This window comes from Glycine soja, chromosome 3 (assembly GCF_004193775.1).
Source record: "Glycine soja cultivar W05 chromosome 3, ASM419377v2, whole genome shotgun sequence".
In the NCBI taxonomy this organism is placed as follows: Eukaryota; Viridiplantae; Streptophyta; class Magnoliopsida; order Fabales; family Fabaceae; genus Glycine; species Glycine soja.
The window spans coordinates 42988750-43008612 of NC_041004.1; the positions used below are offsets into that span (position 1 = coordinate 42988750).

The following is a 19863-nucleotide window of genomic DNA, read 5'->3' on the forward strand; positions in this document are numbered from 1 at the left end:
TGTAAAAGTCACTTCTTATTTAATCAATCTCATTCATGATTTTATAATTTTTATTAAATTTCAAATAATAATAATAATACATAGTATAGTTCCTTAAAAAGAATGTATTAGAGACTTTGCTACAACTTCCCTTGTATACATCACGTTTATAGAATGCCAATTTTTTTCTTCAAATAATTATAATGGAATTAATAGTAAGAAATTAATTAAACCGAACGAGTTTAATTTGGATAAGTGTTGTACTGAAACTAGTTCCAACGTCGAAGGACCATAAGTATCCATAGGAAGCTTCATGTTCAGCCGGTACACGCCGTAGAACACCATTACACTTCAACTATAGTTTCAGCCTAGCTACTATTAAGCTTCAAGTATATATGAAATCTACAAAACAAATTCCACCGATTCATCCATATTTGACCAGATAACCATGATCTCTCCCCTTTCAAGTACTAGGTTGATTCTATCCACCAGCAATTTTAGATTTCAATGAAACAAGTACATCAGCAGCCACCCTATAAAACCCAACACAATCCTTAATTTTCTAATTCTCAAAACAACCTTTTATTCTTTTATTCTTTTTTTTCTTTTTTTTTTTTTACATAAAACTGATATTCTCTATGAGAGACAATCCTGTTATATATCTTAAACGGAGTGAAGTAGAGATCGAATAAATAGAATGAACGACTTGTTATCAGGTTTGTTCTCAAAGGGAAAACAAGAAGAGCATGTGATTGAGATAACAGAAGGTGGTGGCATAATGGAGTTGGAGAAGTTCTTGGAAGAAGTGGAATCAGTGAAGGAGGACTTGAAGGAGCTAGAGCGTCTCCACCTAAGCCTTGATGCTACAAACCAAAACGGAAAAGCGCTTCACAGCCCAAAGGGCGTTAGGGAGCTACGGTCTCGCATGGACCTGGACGTGGCTCTCTCTCTCACCAAAGCCAAGCACGTCAAGGGTCGCTTGGCGGCTCTCCACCGTGCCAACCAAGCCACCCTCTCCTTGCCCGATTGCGGGCCCGGTTCATACTCCGACCGGACCCGAACCGCGCTGGTGGGGGCCTTGACCAAGAACCTTAGACAGTCCATGGCGAGTTTCAATAAGCTGAGGGAGCAGATATCGTACGAGTACAGAGACACCGTGCAACGTAGATACTACGCTGTCACTGGAGAGAACCCTGATCAAGAAACCATCGACCTCCTCATCTCTACGGGTAATAATATATTAATCACAATTCGATTCAAGTTTTACCTCAATCATTTCTGTAATAAAAGTTTTACATTAAAGACCAACACATTAGGTATTCAAGCGAAATTCTAATTCTAATTGCAGAAGGAGTACTTGAGGAACTACAGTTACATTTTGTTCTTTCTGTTCAAAAACGTATATTTTCTTTTTTGATAACTTTTTACAAGAGTTAAATTATTTTAATATAACTTTTTCGATCCTTTTATATCTTCAAAAAAAAAAGTTATTAATGATTTCGTTTTACTAATTAAATTTAACATTTAATGTCAATTAATCATGTTTATGCATGTGTTTGTTTAGTTTTTGAGAAGTTTTATGGGTAAAATATAGAAAAATTGTTGGTATTCCACAGGTGAAAATTCTTTACACGACTAACGTAGATTTAGTTTTTTTTTATTGCCATACTCAATTATATATATATATATATATATAGTTTTAGATTGAGTACTTTGTATTAGTATGACTATCATACTCAACTTAGACCTTTGAGTCAAGCCATTACAATTTCAAGGTATCATGAGACACCATTTGTCACCTGCCAAGTCATTTTAAATCTTAAACTTTTCTAATAGTGAGAAATATATATGCGAGCAGAGATTACATTAGTATAATTTTGATAATAATTATATTCACAATTGTATTGAAATTTTCTTTCACATAAATTATATATATAAAATTCCATATTAATAAAAAATTATTTATTATTTTCTTTATATAGATTAAAATCAATATAATATAAACATTTTAAAATATACTACAATATAAATTATTTTATTACTTAATATTGTTCAATTTTAACAAAATTTTATACATATAATTTTAATAATACCTCAACAGTTAAATTAATAAAAATCTATAAAAATAATTAATAGTACATCGGTATAATCATATATAGCTAGCTACAAAGTTTTGCATCTAGCAATGAACTGAGGACGTGATGAGATGAACATGAATTGCGCAAAATTAATCAGGTTGTAGACAATTGTGTGTGTTACTAATCACATTTATATACATTGTGGTGGAGCAGGTGAGAGCGAAACATTATTACAGAAAGCCATCCAACAGCAAGGGAGAGCCAGTGTCATGGACACAATCCAAGAGATTCAAGAGAGGCACGGCACGATGAAAGAGATAGAGAGAAGCCTACACGAGCTGCACCAAGTGTTCATGGACATGGCAGTGTTGATCCAACACCAGGGTGAACACTTGGATGACATAGAGAGCCACGTGGAACTCGCAAACTCCTTCGTGAGCAAAGGGGTACAGCATTTGCAGGTCGTGAGGAATCATCAGAAGAACACCCGTAACTTCACTTGTTTCGCCGTTCTGCTCTTCATCATCGTGTTGGTCATAATTCTCCCTATTGTTTTCAGAAATTGATGGTGTTATCATCGGTGAGTGGTGGCTATATAATATAATATATGGGATATTCTAACATCAAAACTTGGTAGTCAAGTCAAAGCTGCCTTGACCTTCCATGTGAAAATGCATGCCTTTCTTTCTGTGATCATATATACTATACGTGTAGTGTATGTGCTTTAATTTTTTCCTTGCCGTTGTTTAACGTCTCTTTGAGGATTTTCCCGACAATGTAACTTTTACTAGCATGAAGGCTAGGCTGGAGCTAATTAAAGCACTTTAATTTTTCTTTTTGAGTTCTTGGCCTCTCTCAAAGAAGAGGAAAGAGAAGAGAATGGAGGCAAAGGATGATGCTGTTCATGTTAACAAGGAAGTGTGGATATATATATATAAAATAAATTTTTCATCTTTGAAATTTTGGTGATTGTTATTTTGAGTCTCCAACATTTAAATTTTATTTTATAAAAGATTAAAAAATATATTTTTTGAAATTAAAAAAAAATATAAGTCATTATTATCTTATTCTAACATTCAGAAAAAGAAAAAAAATTACTTAAATATAAAGATTGAATGGAAAATTGGACACGGCCGAAAAAGGCAGGCCCAATTAGCTTTATGCTATTCCGAGTCAATCATACTCACATTTCTTTGTTTTTTTTTTCAAATTAGATCTGATATTTATTTATTTTTACCTTAAAAAAATTTCTTAATTTTTAACTCACATTACATCCAGATCTTCTCCCTCTTGTTTAATAATTTAACATAGAATAAGTACATGTTGGTCACATGACTTTTAATGAAAATTTATGTCTAAAATACTTTCATCTTTTGTCTCACACTTGCACTCTTGTGTTTTTTTTTTTCAGATTGCATCCAACACCCCTCATTTTTTGCACCTTACAAAAAATATTTTAATTGTTTAACTCATATTACACCTAAATTTTCTTCCTTATAAATACCGTTTAATAATTTAACAGAAAATAGACACAAACTGATCACATAACTTTTAATGAAAATTTATGTTCAAAATACTCACATCTTCTTCCTTTTAATTCCATAAAATATATGACACTATTTTGAACCTGAATATATTTTAACATTTTTTTTCTTCTAATTAGACGTGAACCCAATTTTTTGTTGGACGTGAACCCATCTTGTTGGTACGCATGTGCTAACACGCTTCATTCTTCTTCTTCTTCTTAACTCAAATTTTTTGGTACGTGTTGGGTCATTTGGTTGTTACATTTTTGTTGGACGTGTTCTCGACGATGTCTATTGATTGAATATGGTCATTTGTTTTAAATTTTAGTATATTTGCTCTTGCATTTGTGTTTTTAATTTCTTTGAAATATTTATTTTTGATAGTTAGGAGATTGATATAATGTCTCAATCAAGAGCGACATGTTCTTCAAGTGTTAATAACAATGAAGTAAAAGTCAAATATTAAAGAAAAAATTGTTATTGTCTTAAGAAAAATTCATTCACAGGATCAATTGTTAATGTGTTATTAAGTATTTAATAAAGATGTTATGACAATTTCGTATGCTCACGTATTTTAATTGATATTACTTAACGACGTTAACACATAAAGGTGATAAAAGTAATATAAAAAAGGAGTGATATCATGTGTAATTTGAAAAAAACACAGTAGTGCAAGTGTAACAAAAATATTAGGATAATTTCTATTCACATATTTTAATTGACGTTAATTAACGAGTTGACAAAAAAGAATAAACATAATGTAAAAAAAAAGACAGAGTATAGTGTAATTTGAGAATCGAGAAAAAGACACAATATAGTGTAATTTGAGAATTGAGAAAAAAAGGATAAATAGTCATTTTTGTCCCTTAATGTGTAATTCACTGACAAATGCGTGCCCATAAAAGATGAGAATACAAAATTTAGTCCCTGAAAGTGTAAAAAGTGTAACAAATATATCTTGCTGTTAACTTTCTCTGTCACCGTTAATAAAGTCGCCTACGTGGCACTGAAGGACAAATTTGTCACTTAAATGATAACCAACATGAAGGACAAATTTGTCACTGAAATGATAACCAACATGAATTGCTCGTATATGGGCATATTTATCATAATATTTTTTTTTTTACTTTTCATCTTTTCACTTCAATGACAGATACATCCCTAAAAAGATGACAATACAAAATTTAGTCCTCGAAAATATAAAAGTGCAACAAATATATTCGAATGTTAATAATAGAGTGTGACTAATGATTATGATTATTATTATTATTATTATTATTATTATTATTATGTGTTTATAATTTAATGCTCATATTTATTTAGTACTTAAGTAATATATTTTTAAATTGCCTTTTAATATATATATTTTTATTATTTTAATTTTCTTGTCAAACTTTAATCTTTACAGTTAAAAAAGACTTTATCTTATATCTTATAATTTTATCAAATTTCTACTAAATTTTTCATTTTTAATCTTTAAAATTATTTCATATCCCAATTTCAACTTAAATAACCTTATAGTTAGATTGAAAATAATATGTCTGAGAGTTTTGAGTAGAAAAAACACAATATCAACTTTTTTTTAAAAAAAAAAAAGTCTCACAAAATTTAAACTAGATAAAACTAAAGTGGATTTTTTTTAAAAAAAAAGTTTCACAAAATTTAATCAATTGAGTTATCATTTAAAAAAATAAAAGTCTTTTATTTCTTGAAATTTTTTGTTTCTTCAATTAATTATTAATCTTTATTATGTGCTTTTCCATAATATGTCAAATGGAATACAAGATTGTTACAACCTCTAAATCAGCAAGAGATAATAAATCTCTGTACTAGTTTTTTTTTTTAAGTTAACATCTATATTAGTTTGAGTATTATTGTATTTTTTATTTACATTTATTTGGGTTCTTTATTTGTTAGTAACTGTTTTTTATTTCATTCATATTATGTATAATAAGTGTTGTCTCGAGTAGAAGCACATAAGATTTATCCATGAGATTCTTTCATATTTGAGGTATATATATACATTTTATTGATTAAGAAAAAAAGACTTATAATTTCACTTTAGTTTTATCTAGTTTTTGATTTTCTGAGACTTTTTTTATAAAAAAAATAATTGATTATATTATTTTTTAAAAATAAATAAATGAATAAATTTGGTCATGCGGCTCATATTTTTTCTACTCGAAACACATGACATATTAATTTCAATCTAAATATTAGAGTACTTAAGTTAGAATTGGGATATAAAATAATTTTAAAAATTAAAAGTGAGAAATTTAGTAAAAATTTGATAAAATTATAAAATATAAGATAAAGTTTCTTTAACAATAAAGATCAAGATTTGATGAGAAAATCAAAATAATAATAATATATATATATTAAATTTCTCATTGCTAAGCCTACCTTGGACCAGTACTAGACTACTAGATAACGATTTTAATTTCATGCTCTGCTTGCCTAATTTGCTGGTGACTCGTTGGCTAAGGAATGTCCCTTTTGGTATTCATTGGTGCGCGTGTGTACTGCTCACATAATGTCTTCCGGAGCTCCAATAAATTTTTTGCTTTGCAGGATATTTTTCCCTCATGACTTGGATTCTGCAGCTGATGCTCTTTGGCGGTAATTCTACATAAAAAAACTTGCTAGTGATTTGGCCTTTTCTTTGCTTATATTCGGATCTGTTCTATAGACCAAATCCTCATTTTCTTTAGAAAGCTTGGTAGTGACAAATCAAGAACTGATTACCACTTGAAGAAATTATTAGTTCACCAAACTGTGAAAGGTAGACTTTCATAATTACAAACTGTATAATTAACATCGACCCCTTATAGATATGTTCAATAACAAGTACATTTCACAACTGCCTGAAGGTCTAGTTAGTGTATACCAAAGTGACTAGCAATTGACAGGAAATTTGCCAAGAGAAACCTTTCAGGAAGAAGCTGAATGACGTGCATTTTGCGGGCAAAATTTTGATCGACCATATTTCCTTATGTGCTGGCACTAGACACCAATTCCGAGCTTTCAACATTGCTTCCTACATTTTTCTGAATTACTGGAGGAGATGAAGGTGCCCTTGCTTCAGCCAAATTCAACCGCAAGGGCCGACCTTGTACCTCCTGAAAAAATAACATTACATTCAGAAGGAATGGTCATATGGTTAGACTAATATGAGTGATATCATAAGATGAACTTGAAGTTGCAAAACTAATGTACCAAAATTGTTCTTACCACACCATTCATAATGTCCAAAGCAGCCTGTGCAGATTCAGCAGTTTCAAAAGAAACAAACCCGAAACCTCGAGATCTTCCACTGTCCCTCTCATAGATGACCTTGGCACTCAATACGCCTGGCTGCTCAGCAAAAGCTTCCCTAAGACCCTGTGAGGTCAGTCCCCAGCCAAGGTTTCCAGCATAGATCTTGTGAGGGCTGTCTACAAAACCTCTGTAACTGTTCCGTATTTTGGACCCCATTACCAACCTTTCCCCTCCTTTGGGTACCTCTGGGAAGTTTACCTTAACAGTCCTACCACCAACTTGCTGTTCACAAAACATTCATTAGCATTAGCATTGAAATGATAATTTATTACAAAACTCTCACAGTTTTGAATACCACACTTTTATTGGCTAAAATATATTAAGAATCATACAATAATAGTGTCTTGCCAACACTCCTCTATAGATAAATATTAGTATAAAACTATAAATAGTGCCAAAAGAAAGAAAATGCTCCTTTGTAACCTGGAAATTTTCAATTTTTAAGAATAATGTAATGCATCATTTGCCAATAAGTCATTGGGCCAGTTTGTTTAAACTTAAAATAAGCAATTTTAGAATAAGCAGAAGTAGTTTAGACAAACACTAAAAAAACAGAAAGCTGCTTATTTTATTTAAAATAAGTGCTTTTTTTAACAAATAAGTTTAAACAAACTAACCCATTATCATAATTCATAAGGACCTAATCATCCTTTGACAATTTAATGAAATAACAGAACATACTCTAGGCAATGTCTAGCACTACATTGATCAAAGGGAGCAACACAAAACAAATTAACTAATTAGAACATCATATCTTTCTGATTATGATTATGAAGATTGCATAAATGAAATCACATAGGAGTGCTAGTAACACACAATCTAACACTCTCCTTACAACATGTTTTTCTCATTGATTGAAATTCATGTGTCTCACTACACTAGTTTGGGAATGAAACCCGCCAAACGGGGAATGAAACTCACATATGGACTTACATGAATTACATACAATAAAGGAGTGTGAAAAGAATGTGTTGCTAGCATTTCTCATGAATGAAATTATGCAGCTGCTAATGTATGAGACTTACCGAGCCATCAAACATTCGAATTGCCTCTTTAGCATCCTCAACATTCCCCATTGTAACAAATGCAAATCCCCTGCTTCTGTCCGTGACACGATCATACATAATCTACATAATTCAATCAAACAAAGACCAGCATTAGATTGCACAACAAAAGCCTTAAATTCATCAATCAAACAGGAAAATAAGCACAAAAGAAGAAACCTCAACAGACGCCACGGTGCCAGCTTCTCCAAAGAGCTCAGCCAATGCGGAATTAGTGATTGAATATGGCAAGTTTCCAACATAGAGCCTCCCAGCATCGTATGAATCAGAAACCTTTTGCTCTTCCTCTTGTTCTGTTTTTTCCACAGGTTCTGTTTCTGGTTCGTCTTGTTGGAACTCTGTGGTGTCTTGAGCTACTTCAAACCCATCGAAGGCAGCGGAAGGAGGGGGAAGACGGTGAAGTGGGAAAAAGGAAAGAGTGAAACTTTGGGACTTGAGGTTGAGAGTGAATGGTTTTTGGGATATGGGTCTTTGACGGAAGTTGCAGGTGGTGAGTGAAAGGGAAGGGTGTGTGAAGGAAAGGTTGTATATTCTGTTGCAGATAGAAGAGGAAACAGCAGCCATTGGGTGAATGAGAGAAAATGAGGGTTGCGGTTTCAATTTTCAAACTTGACAAGTAAATTGCGAGGAGACATCCATTGTTGAATTGGGGCTTTCTAATTGACAGGTGAGTAGGATAAGGTTTCTTTGCTTCCGGCTTGGAACGAGTCACTTCTCTGCATACATTTCTTTTCTAATTATTTTACTCAAAAATAAAAATAAAAATCATGGTTTTCATTTTTATAATCTTTTCTCATCAGAAACCACAAATGTCCTCATATTTGATCAGATATTAATCTGGTTGGTGATATGTGATTGTTACTAATTCAAAAAAAAAAACTTTACATACAAATTTATATAATAATTATTGAGTGAAAAATTCAAAGTTTTTAATTAAAGTATTTTATGATAATATGTAAAGAATTTTTACACTATTGTTAAAAATGACTTACGAAATAATTAGTATAAAAATCAATAAAATTATTAACATTCTAATTTCTGATCTGTTGACAGACTATTCTTTACATTGGTATTGCATGTACTGTATAGTGGTAATACCATACACCATTGATAATCTTAGTAGTTGGATGTGAATATGTTGATTGTAAAATTTTAAAAGTATTAAATAAATATCAGGATAATTTACTGATCAATTAAAATCAATGAATCACAAATAGTTCAAAACTCACCTAGAACACTCCATAACAATCCTTCGAAACACCGGTATCAGTAATCTCATGAGATAAGTATGAACTTAAATAATGGCTGATAAAGGAAGTTGAGGGAGTAATTTGTTTTGCAGATGCCTAGGAGGTGGTGATTTGGCAAGAATTTGAGCCGTTATCTCCCCAAAATTAGAAACTATAATATTCTAGCCAAATTTCCTTGACTCAAAAGTCAAAATGATTAGAGGAAATTTCAAAAAAAAAAAAAAAAAATCTAAAGTAACCGACATCTCTGTCCGACTTCCGCTGAATCGCGGGCAGTGTGTTTTTATTAAAGAACAGGCAATTATATGTTACATGAAAAACGAATTAACTGAGTAAAGCACCTAGAGCCACAAAAGTGTTACTATAGCATCTAACTTACCATGATTCTTTTTTCTTTTGTCAAAGGAAGTCTTATGATTGAAATTTTATAGTACCCTCTAGCTTCAGTGAATAACCCCATCTATTAATCGCCACAAATCTCCCTCAAACTTCTATAGTATCCATCTGGCGTTTTTTTTTTTCTTAACTAGACTTTCCAATCAATCACCTAAGTCCACCAAAGTATGAAATGAAATCTTATTTATGGAAACAAACTATATATTTTTAGCTGATGGATTGATGTGGTTGTCAGATAGTCCACCAAATAAATTTTCAAGAGTTGGCTAGTTACACCTACTTTTTGACTTGCATGCTGCATCGGTTGGGAATTGGGACAGTTTGCTGGACTTGCTATTTTCCAAATGAAATGGATGCATTGCTCAACAGGAGAAAAACACACCAATGCTTTATTTTTTCTAACAAAGACCACAGAACAAGGTTCTATAATACATTGTTCCTCGAAGTCAGAAATACAAAATACAACACCACGTTTAGACATTATTCGAAGCACACATAACTAGAGTTTCATGCTTTCATTTTCACACAAAGACAGAAACATAGTTGTCTTCTGCATCAGGATATCAAGTCATTAGTTTGTACCATGCCAACAACATTCCTGTGCGGAAAGACAAATTACTGCAAGTACATCAAGCCAAGGATGAGTTGCCTTCAGTTACAATGAGCCAAGGATGGATTGCCAAAGTATGAGCCAAGGATGGATTGCCTAGACCAGATGTGAGGACGATCTTACCGAGCGAAACTTGTCACAGTCAGCACACGCAACTGAAACGAAGCTTCTTCATCTGGCCTCATCGAGGATGGGCCTGGTGCAATGCTACAGCAAGCCCACCCTTGATTCTTTGCAAATCAAACTTTAAGGTTGCAGCAGTTACCTGCTGCTGCAACCCATTTGGTGGGTATGATCATACCGCGCCCACCATCTATCATGTCTGCAAAAGAGTGGACAGCAGATCCAAGATGATTGAGAGAAAAGCTGTCAAGACCTCCCCGCGAATACATGCTAGTCACCTCTGAACCAGAAATATTTGGACTGCTTCCATTAGTCTCTTTTGATGAATTAAAAGTTCCAACCTCAGATTGAAGGAATTCAGAACTCTGAGAGCCACTAGACTGCAATTGTTCACCAACAGTTTTATGCACTTCATTTCCAATTTTACCATTTCCGTCAACAGAATTCTTAGTGTTCAAGAAGCGACCCCCACATCCTCTTGGTCGCCGCATTGCATGGAGATGGCGTGATTCATGCATATAGGGCTGTAATACAAACATGAAACCCAAATAACTATAAAAGGTGAAAAGGATATAATACTATTTCACAAGTAATCAATGTCTGTGATCAGCATAGAACGTGAGTGACAAATAGAGTGCATGCATTGAATGAGTGACAAATAAAGTAGTGGAATAATCAAATAGTGTTGGTTCAGAAGTGCTCCTTCAATTCTTTCTCATGACTTTTTGATTTCTTTCATGAGAACTAGTGAAAGAAAAAGAAAAAAAGAATGAATCGTTGAACCGTGTGATTTGTATTGATGATACAAATTGTACAGATTCATTAATGTATTGCAAGATATGAAGTCATTTGAGATTCATCTTATACAAATCGATAAGTAGTCAAATCGTATCGAGTAATAACTATGATATCTGCAGTATGCAGCTCACACAAATATACTACATATTGTCTTGGGTATATAGTGCACGTTGCTTGAAAGAGATAATCTATCACTTTCTACAAAAGTTAGGCCAGACCACCCTATCATAACTACTTTTTTTCAAGGCCAGTGAAGCTGAGACTATAATGTTTATTAATATAAGTGAAAAAATATTTGGGATACCCCCATATGAGGAATCATACCTTGCGACGTTTAGTCAATTTGTGATCAAGTACAGCTTTGGCACGGGACTGCCGACGTCTAATGATTCCATGGTACTGCTTAGCATTTACGTAAATTGGTTCATCATCAGATGTCATGTTAAGTGGCAGCATTATACGTCCCTAAATTGTTACAGATGATACATAGATGATTTAGTAAATAGAGAAAGATTTGCACTAGATCACCAAATGATAACTGAAGGCAAAAAAGCAGGTTAAGAGCATGGTATGGTTTATATGGATTAAGAAGCTTGCTGGAGAAAAAGACAAACCGAAATTTGAGGTGCATAAGCTGAGAAGAGTCCATAAAATTGATCCGTATAAGGATATTTTGCACATATCTACAAAGGGAAAAATACCAAGCAAAAGCAAAATATGTTTACACACACAAAAAAGAAATGCTAAAATATCAAAGTGGTTACTTTTGAGAGAAGTTTTACCGTGGGCAGACTAAACCCTATCTCAAAACGAGACTGTGGATCAGTAAGCGATGACTGCAGTGACATGGTTGTCTGAAGCTTTTGCGCATCATCTGACATTTTACAATCATCTGAAGAAGAAACGTCTTAACGGTTACCCACAGGAAAGTTGATGTATAGAATAGTTCAAAAACAAAATGCATAGAATAGTTTTGCTAAGCAGTCTACAATTCTGCTGGAGTCTGTGATATAATTTTAGCTTCGGAACTTGACCAAGAAAAAATCAATTTCAAGTGTGTTTTTTTTATCAGTAGCACATGGGCCTAAAAGGATAAATGGATCATCTTATTCTATCTGTCTTACAATTTGATAACCAACATTTCTATGATCCCAATATTTCTGGAATTTTTTAAGACAGCACGAGAATAAGGGTGGGGGGGACAGGAATCATTCTTCATGAAGGAATTGGATTCATCCATAATACAAATAATGAGAAAAACACAAGTTCAATTCCGTGTGTGAATGTACATATTCACTATGATTGTCTCCCTTCCAAAGACTATCCATTGCTAGCATGTTTCAAGTTTCATCCCATCGTAGCTAAATCTATGGATTTCCTCCTGAAATATCCTAGCATACAGCAAAGCAGAAGTCCCTTGTGGCCTTGTGAGGTGTATGTGGAAAGCGGTTTGCTCAAAATTGAAAGTCATGATATATATGCTCTCTAAAGCATATTTAAAAAAAAAAAAAAAATTAATGATTTGTTCCTTATTGTTCCTCTCAAAATTAAATTTAGTCCCTATAATTTAAGTTTTAAAACCATTGAGAAAGTCCCTATAGTTTTCAAACAATTCAAACCAACCATGTTAATTGGCCTTATTCCCTGTTTAGATTGAAATTGTAGAACTATAACAGGGACCATTTTGCATTGCTTGAAAATTACAAGGGCCTTTATTAAGGGTTTTGATTTTGGATTGAAACTACATGGACCAAATTAGGGATTTAACCTTTCTATTTCTTTGGGGAAAGGGGTAAAGTCTCCTCTGGAATGCATTTAATGAAGGCATTTTTTATTTTACTTTCACCAGTACAAGTCAGTAAGCACAGCTAATCACACTTTAATTTTAGTAATCTACATGAAAGATTAAGTTGAATTCGTTAGATCTTTCATATGTATAATTTATTTCCTTGTGGTGATGACAGCCCATCATTGAGAACAACAACAAGTTCCATTGTTTGCTTATCATTCTTCATTCTTCTCTCAACCAAGAATGTCTTAAAACAAAATCAGGTCCACATATTCAAGCTTACCATGTTCTGTGTTCATGAAAAAAAAAACTAAGTTTACTCTAGAGACAGATTTGTTGTAGCCATCCAAAGCTTATTTAAAAAATAATAATACTCTTTGCTTTTTCTTTGATTTTCCAAACTTTGTTTAGGTGTTTGCCCATCCGTTACACACATTCCAAGGAATCAAACGTGACTAGAAATATTTGGTGGATTCACATTGAACGGATTTTCAATATTTTCACAAACACATCCTAAACTGATATCTGCAGATCATTTTACTTTTTCTTTATCCTAAATATCACCTCACATGATATCTATCTCCCAAAATTTTATGACAAAAAGATGCACAGAAAGTCAGGAACTATCTGCTGTGGGCTGGTATCTGTGTTATACTCACATACAGTCACAACTCCATAAACAGTTTATTACAATTACTATTTTGGTGAAGAACAGGTGTAACTAAAATTGTACAACTCAACTAGTGAGAGATACATCCAAAAAATCAAATTAAATACCTGGAAAGATTGTAAACTGAGTTATGTGCCCTTTACCCAACACTTGGTCAGCTCCTCTTGCTAGTGGCTTAGTGGCAGCAAGTTGGTCTATGCAGTTTGGCAGCTCCAATGAAAAGGGTTTCACTTGGCCACAAGACTCTCCCTGATGAACAGATTGAGATCCAAAAGCACTCCACCAGGGTGCTGAAGCTGCAGAAGACAACGTGCCCACAAAATTGTGCGCATTTCCTTCGTGTTCTTTAAGATAAACAGTTTGCATCGTCCCAAAAGATGATTTCTTAGTTAATCTTGTTGGTTTGTAGTAAGCAGCTTTCTGTAAGCAAAGATGGAAAAACAATTACGAAAGCATGTCAAACAGTAAGGCCAAGGGGAAAATACAAATATACAGCTGAATCAGTACATAAATAATAAAAGAGGAGAGGAGAATCAGTACATAAATAGTATGTATGTACCTCAGACTTTTATTCAGTCTTCAGCATAAACATCAATAGAAAGGAGCTGAATTGAAATATACATCAAAACACAAATTTCAATTTCCATGCCTTATCAATAATCAATAATAATAATAAGTTAATAAGATCAATCTAGAAAGCCAAAGCAATAATAAAACTGAAGACTTTAGCTTGAAAGCGGGACATAAAAGTGAAGATAATTAGAAGGAGACAAAAGTAAGATGGGAATTACAATCAAAGAAAAGCACAGCCCAACAACTATACCAACAGAAAAGTACAAACAGTAAACCAGAAATGAAGCTACATACATAATACAAAACCCAGATACATAAACCAAGTACACCACTAGAAGAACCACAAAAACAAAATACTCTCAAAAAATACCACACACACACACCAAAAAACAGAAAAGTCAAGCTCCATATATAGAGTGAGTTGACAATAACCGTAAACTCCAAGAAGGAGAAGAAACAAAGGAGAGCAGTACTAACATATGAAACTCAGTTGTAGAAACTGAAGAAGGAGTAGCGGCATCGAATCCTACGCAGAAGCAGTGTTTAACCCCATCAGGTTGGAGTCATGTCGGTACGTACAATATGAAGAAGCAAATTAAAAACACAAAGGAGAGAGAGAGAGAGAGAGTGGAAGTAAAAGGAAAGAAAGAAGGGAGATGAAAGCGTGAAATTAAAAACACACCAATGAGGTTTGGTTTTCATGCATAGTAAGGTCCCTCCACCTCCTTTTAGTACTATTTTGACCTGTTTTTTTTATTATTATTATTTTATTTTTATAACATCACTCACTGCCACTCATCTTTTTGTAGTAGCATCTTAGACAGTACCAGTACTTGCTTCTCTACCTCTTTTTGTTCATTTTTAAGTTTCTAAAACCGAAAATAGGATTAACATAAAAATTATCAAACTCGAAAGTTTATATAAATTTGGTAAGAGTTTTATAAATTTGACTCTTGGACTCAACTTGTAAACTCATAAGTTCATTTCATATAAAAATAATAATAATAATAATAAAAAATATATATATATATATAAATAACATCAATTAAACATTTCAACAATATAATAAAGAAAAATAGTAAATCATAAATTTCACAACTTAAATAACCAAGTCTAGTAATGCATCACTATTAGATAATAACTTGCAGATGTTACAGTGATGGTAGAGCATTCTCATCGAAGGTTTGATGTTATTAGAGAACAAGAGTTTGATGTTATTAGAGGTCAGAATTTTTCGATTCGAGAACAACAAACTGAATAGAGGTATGTTGAACACTAAACAGACAAAAAACAATCCAAATTAAATGACTTACGTTTTTATATAATTTTCTTAACTTACTGACTCATTGACTCGGTGATAAACTCGAGAGTCTACCAAATTTATTTAGAGTTTATTAAAAAGAGAGTTTACACATGAGTCAACTCACAGAGGGTAAGTGAACTCGTAAACTCGTAAGAATTAACGAGTTACTTGAGAGTTTGACAACCATGATTAGAATGGTGCAAAAAAAAATAATGGTGGCCAAGTAGTGTGCCAATATTTTAACACCACCCTTCTCTATTTGTGGCAATGTCCATTAATATATATTTTCACTAATGGAAGTGGGAGAGGTACCTTATGCAAAGTTTTAGATATTTGAGATGTGTTGTATGTGGTCTAATATTAGTTGGTTAGTTGAGTGGGGTTAGCTGGCAACCTTAGGTAGTTATTTTTCTGTTATTTTATTGATAATAGATGATATGCTATCACATGTATATAAGTTATGTTTTTCTGTTGATAAAAAAAAAGACACAACTCCATTTTAGTTCCCAATTTTCTGTTTTCACAACCAATTCATCTCGTTGATTCTTAACAAGTGGTATCAGAGTTGAGTTGAGATCTTAAGGGGAAAAAGAAAAAAAAATCATAGCTGTTGCGAGAATGGAGATCGAAAAATTTGTTGGTGGAATAAATGATTTCAGTCTATGGCGGGTGAAGATGAATGCATTTCTCATTCATCAAGGTATGGATGCAGCACTTTCAGAGGAAGCAATCGCAAAGATAGAAGAGAAGAGACACACAAATGTGACGAAGAAGGCTCACAATGCAATCTTCCTTAGTCTTGGAGATGAAGTGCTTCGGGAAGTGGCTGAAGAAAAGCCTGCCAAGGCGATTTGGGATAAGCTAAAGGATCTGTACTTGAAGAAGTCCCTGAAAAACAAATTATATCTCAAGAAACGCTTGTATGCTTTGCTGATGGAGGATGGCAAGCCCTTGAAGAAACATTTGGATGATTTCAATAGAATCATATTGGACCTTAAGAGCATTGACATAAAGATAGATGATAAAAATCAGGCCATCATTCTATTGAGTTCTCTTCTTAAGCGATATGAGCATTTTGTTGATACAATGTTGTATGGGAAGGCTACTCTATCAGTGGATGAGGTCAAGACTGTGTTGAACTTAAAAGAAAATCAAAGGGAGAACGACTCCAAGAAGGAAGGGATTGTTGAAGGGCTCGTTGTAAGTAACAAGAATCAAAAGAAGGATTTCAAGAATAAGAAATCAAAGTTTAAAAATAAGAAGAATAAATGTTTCCTCCGTGACAAAGAGGGACACTTCAAGAAAGACTTCCCTAGCAAGTCAAGGTTCATTGAGCGGAACAAGCACGATGCATATGTGGTTGTGGCTCAAGAAGAATATCACAATGTGGAGGCTCTTACTGTATCAGAAGAGGATTCTTAAAAGGAATGGATCTTGGATTCAAGGTGCTCATTCCACATGTGCCCCAATAAAGGTTGGTTTAAAAATTACAAGCAAATAGATAGTGGTATTGTATTGCTAGAAAATAATAAGTCTTGTAAACTTATTGGGGTTGGTTCATTAAGAATCAAAATGCACAATGGAATAAAGAAGGTGTTGGAAGATGTGAGACATGTTCCAAAATTGAAGATAAATTTGATCTCCTTATAAACATTGGACAAGGAAGGTTGTGGCTACAAGTGTGATTGTGGTAGCCTTGAAATCTATAAGGGGAAGAATTTGATCATGAGAAGAGTAAGGAGGAATGGATTGTATTCCTTGGGTGGACAAACAATTGTTGTTGATTTTGCAAATGTTGTAACTGATAACAACACAAAGTTATGGCACCATAAATTGGCACATATTAGTAAAAAAGGGCGGTAAGAGTTAACAAAACAAGGTGTTTTGGGGCAAGGCACTGAAGTTTTGTGAGCATTGTGTTTTAGGCAAGGCAAAGAGGTAGAAATTTCACACCAGCACTCATTCCAGTAATGCAATTCTTGATTACGATGTAGATATATGGGGACCACTAAGAACTAAGTCACATGGAGGGGCGAGGTATTTTCTATCCTTAGTAGACAATGAAGAAGCAACTCAGGATTATTGTTTGGCTAGAGACAGTGAAAAGAGGACAATCAAACCTCCTAAAAGATAAGGTCATGCAGGTCTAATCTCCTATGTCTTAATAGTTGGAAAGGAGATTGAAGATCCGGAGGAACCTCAGTCTTATACTGAGGCCATAAGCAGGCAGGACAGTTCAAAATGGATTGAAGCTATGGAAGAAGAAATGGCTTCCCTAGAAAAGAATCAAACCTGGACAATTATGGATTGTCCTAAAGGCAGTCAATTGTTGGATGTAGATGGCTATTTAATAGGAAAGAAGGTGTTGAAGGAGTTCTAATTGCAAGGTTCAAAGCTAGGCTAGTAGCTAGTGGGTTTACCCAAAAGGAAGGAGTAGATTTTGTAGAAATGTTCTCACCTGTGGTAAAACATAATTCAATAAGAGTTATTCTTCTTGTTATGATAACTCATTTTGAAATGGAGCTTGAGCAGATGGATGTCAAAACAACCTTTTTGCATGGGAAGTTGAATGAGACCATTTATATGAAGCAACCTACTATTAATTTTGTCAAAAAGGGTGATGAATATAAGGTATGAGTGCTCAATTGGTCCTTATATGGTCTTAAACAGTCTCCTAGGATGTGGTATAGGTGCTTTGATGATTATATGATTAAAGTCGGATTCTTTATGAGTGCTTATGATTGTTGCGTGTACTAGAAAATGTCACAAGAATGAGAAACCAATTTACTTGTTGCTCTATGTTGATGATATGCTACTGGCCATTCAAAGTATGACTAAAATTGCTAGAGTTAAGAGATTGTTGAATCTATAGTTTAAGATGATAGATCTTGGACATGCTAAGAAGATCCTTAGTATAGAAATAACTAGGAATAGGAAGGAAAAAGTGTTGTACCTATCTTAGGTAGATTACCTCAAAAGGGTCTTAGAAAGATTCAATTTAAAAGGAGTAGAGTCAGTTACCACTTCCCTAGCACAACACTTTAAGTTGTCTAAGGAACAAGAACCAAAGTCTAATGAAGATATAGCCTATATGCAAAAAGCGCCATATGTTAGTGTTGTTGGAAGTATCATGTACTCCATGATGTGTTGCAGCCAGATCTACCATACTATATGAGTGTGATAAGTAGATTTATGGCAAACCCAAGCAAAAGGCATTAAGAAGTTGCTAAATGGGTTTTGAGGTACATATCTGGGATCATTGATGTTAGGCTGAAGTATGCTAATCGTGGTGAAGTTCATAGTATTGAAGGGTATGTGGATTCTGATTTTGTTGGGAACATTGATACAAGAAAGTCCACTATTGGCTATACTTTCAAGGTGTTTAGAAACTTAGTCAGTTGGAGGACTAATTTGCAGTCAATAGTGGCGTTATCCAGTACCGAAGCTGAATACATAGCAACTAGTGAAGTTGTAAAGGAAACATTGTGGTTAAGATGTTTGGTTTCAGAACTACTCCAAGTGAAAGAGCTAAAAACCACTATAATTCATTGTGACAGTCAAAGTGCAGTGAGTTTGAGCAAGAACCAAGTGTATCATGACAAAATAAAACATGCGGATGTCAAATATCACTTCATTTGAGATATGACCAAGAGTGATATTGTTGCTATTGAGAAGATATCTACAAATGAGAATGTTGCAGATATACTCACAAAGGCTTTACCGTATGAGAAGTTCAACTATTATTTATCGTTGTTGAATATTATTGATTCTAACTAAGCATTAGACCAAGGTGAAGATTGTTGCATGTGGTATAATATTAGCTGGTTAATTGAGGAGAGTTAGCTGAAAGCTTTAAAAAGTTATTTTTTTGTTATTCTGTTGATAACAGATGACATGTTATCACATGTATATAAGTTATGTTTTTATGCTAATAAAATAAAAAGATAGCTCCATTTTAGTTCCCAATTTTCTGTTTCCACAATCAATTCATGCCCTTGATTCTTAAGAAGATGTGGTCCTGAGTTTGCAAATTTTCATTCTTAGCTCTAGAAATGAATGAGTAGGCTTTGGTTTGGTCCATTTGTTCATGGAAGGGGTCGGCAACAATAGTAACCTATATATATATATATATATATATATATATATATATATATATATATATATATATATATATATATATATACCTTTAATTGCCCCATTTGGTTGCTCAAGAAAATTGTCTAGATATGTCATTTTTTCTTTAGTGCTCTGCAAAACGTTAATAGATTTGTTGTTTCCAACACTCAAAAGTCTAACCGTTCACGCCCTTTGAAAATTAATTTGACTTAACTACCTTTAAAGTTATCTATCACTTTCGCTATATATCGGCCTTCTGGTGTTCGCTTA

General features: G+C 33.5%; 3 protein-coding genes across 5 annotated transcripts; 1 reads left to right on the plus strand and 2 right to left on the minus strand.

The window, feature by feature from the left end:
• The first annotated feature begins 456 nt into the window (after positions 1–456).
• Positions 457–2891, plus strand: LOC114407273 (syntaxin-121-like). Its single transcript, XM_028370314.1, has 2 exons — positions 457–1208; positions 2271–2891. The coding sequence occupies exons 1-2, from the start codon at positions 677–679 to the stop codon at positions 2621–2623; spliced, it is 885 nt and encodes a 294-aa protein (XP_028226115.1). The 5' UTR covers positions 457–676; the 3' UTR covers positions 2624–2891.
• Positions 2892–6331: 3440 nt separating this feature from the next.
• Positions 6332–8682, minus strand: LOC114407274 (33 kDa ribonucleoprotein, chloroplastic-like). Its single transcript, XM_028370315.1, has 4 exons — positions 8125–8682; positions 7927–8028; positions 6815–7123; positions 6332–6702 (listed from the first exon to the last, which is right to left on the minus strand). Exons 1-4 carry the CDS (start codon positions 8527–8529, stop codon positions 6574–6576), a joined length of 945 nt encoding a protein of 314 aa, XP_028226116.1. The 5' UTR covers positions 8530–8682; the 3' UTR covers positions 6332–6573.
• Positions 8683–9973: 1291 nt separating this feature from the next.
• On the minus strand, positions 9974–14863 carry LOC114407275 (nuclear transcription factor Y subunit A-10-like). Of its 3 annotated transcripts, none has more exons than XM_028370316.1 (7): positions 14652–14863; positions 14161–14206; positions 13709–14021; positions 11925–12034; positions 11757–11825; positions 11467–11607; positions 9974–10868 (listed from the first exon to the last, which is right to left on the minus strand). In XM_028370316.1, exons 3-7 carry the CDS (start codon positions 13965–13967, stop codon positions 10461–10463), a joined length of 987 nt encoding a protein of 328 aa, XP_028226117.1. In that variant the 5' UTR covers positions 13968–14021; positions 14161–14206; positions 14652–14863; the 3' UTR covers positions 9974–10460. The 3 variants fall into 3 exon arrangements, with proteins under 3 accessions (XP_028226117.1, XP_028226119.1, XP_028226118.1); XM_028370318.1 differs by having other exon boundaries at positions 14142–14206; XM_028370317.1 differs by lacking the exon at positions 14161–14206.
• Positions 14864–19863: the final 5000 nt, after the last annotated feature.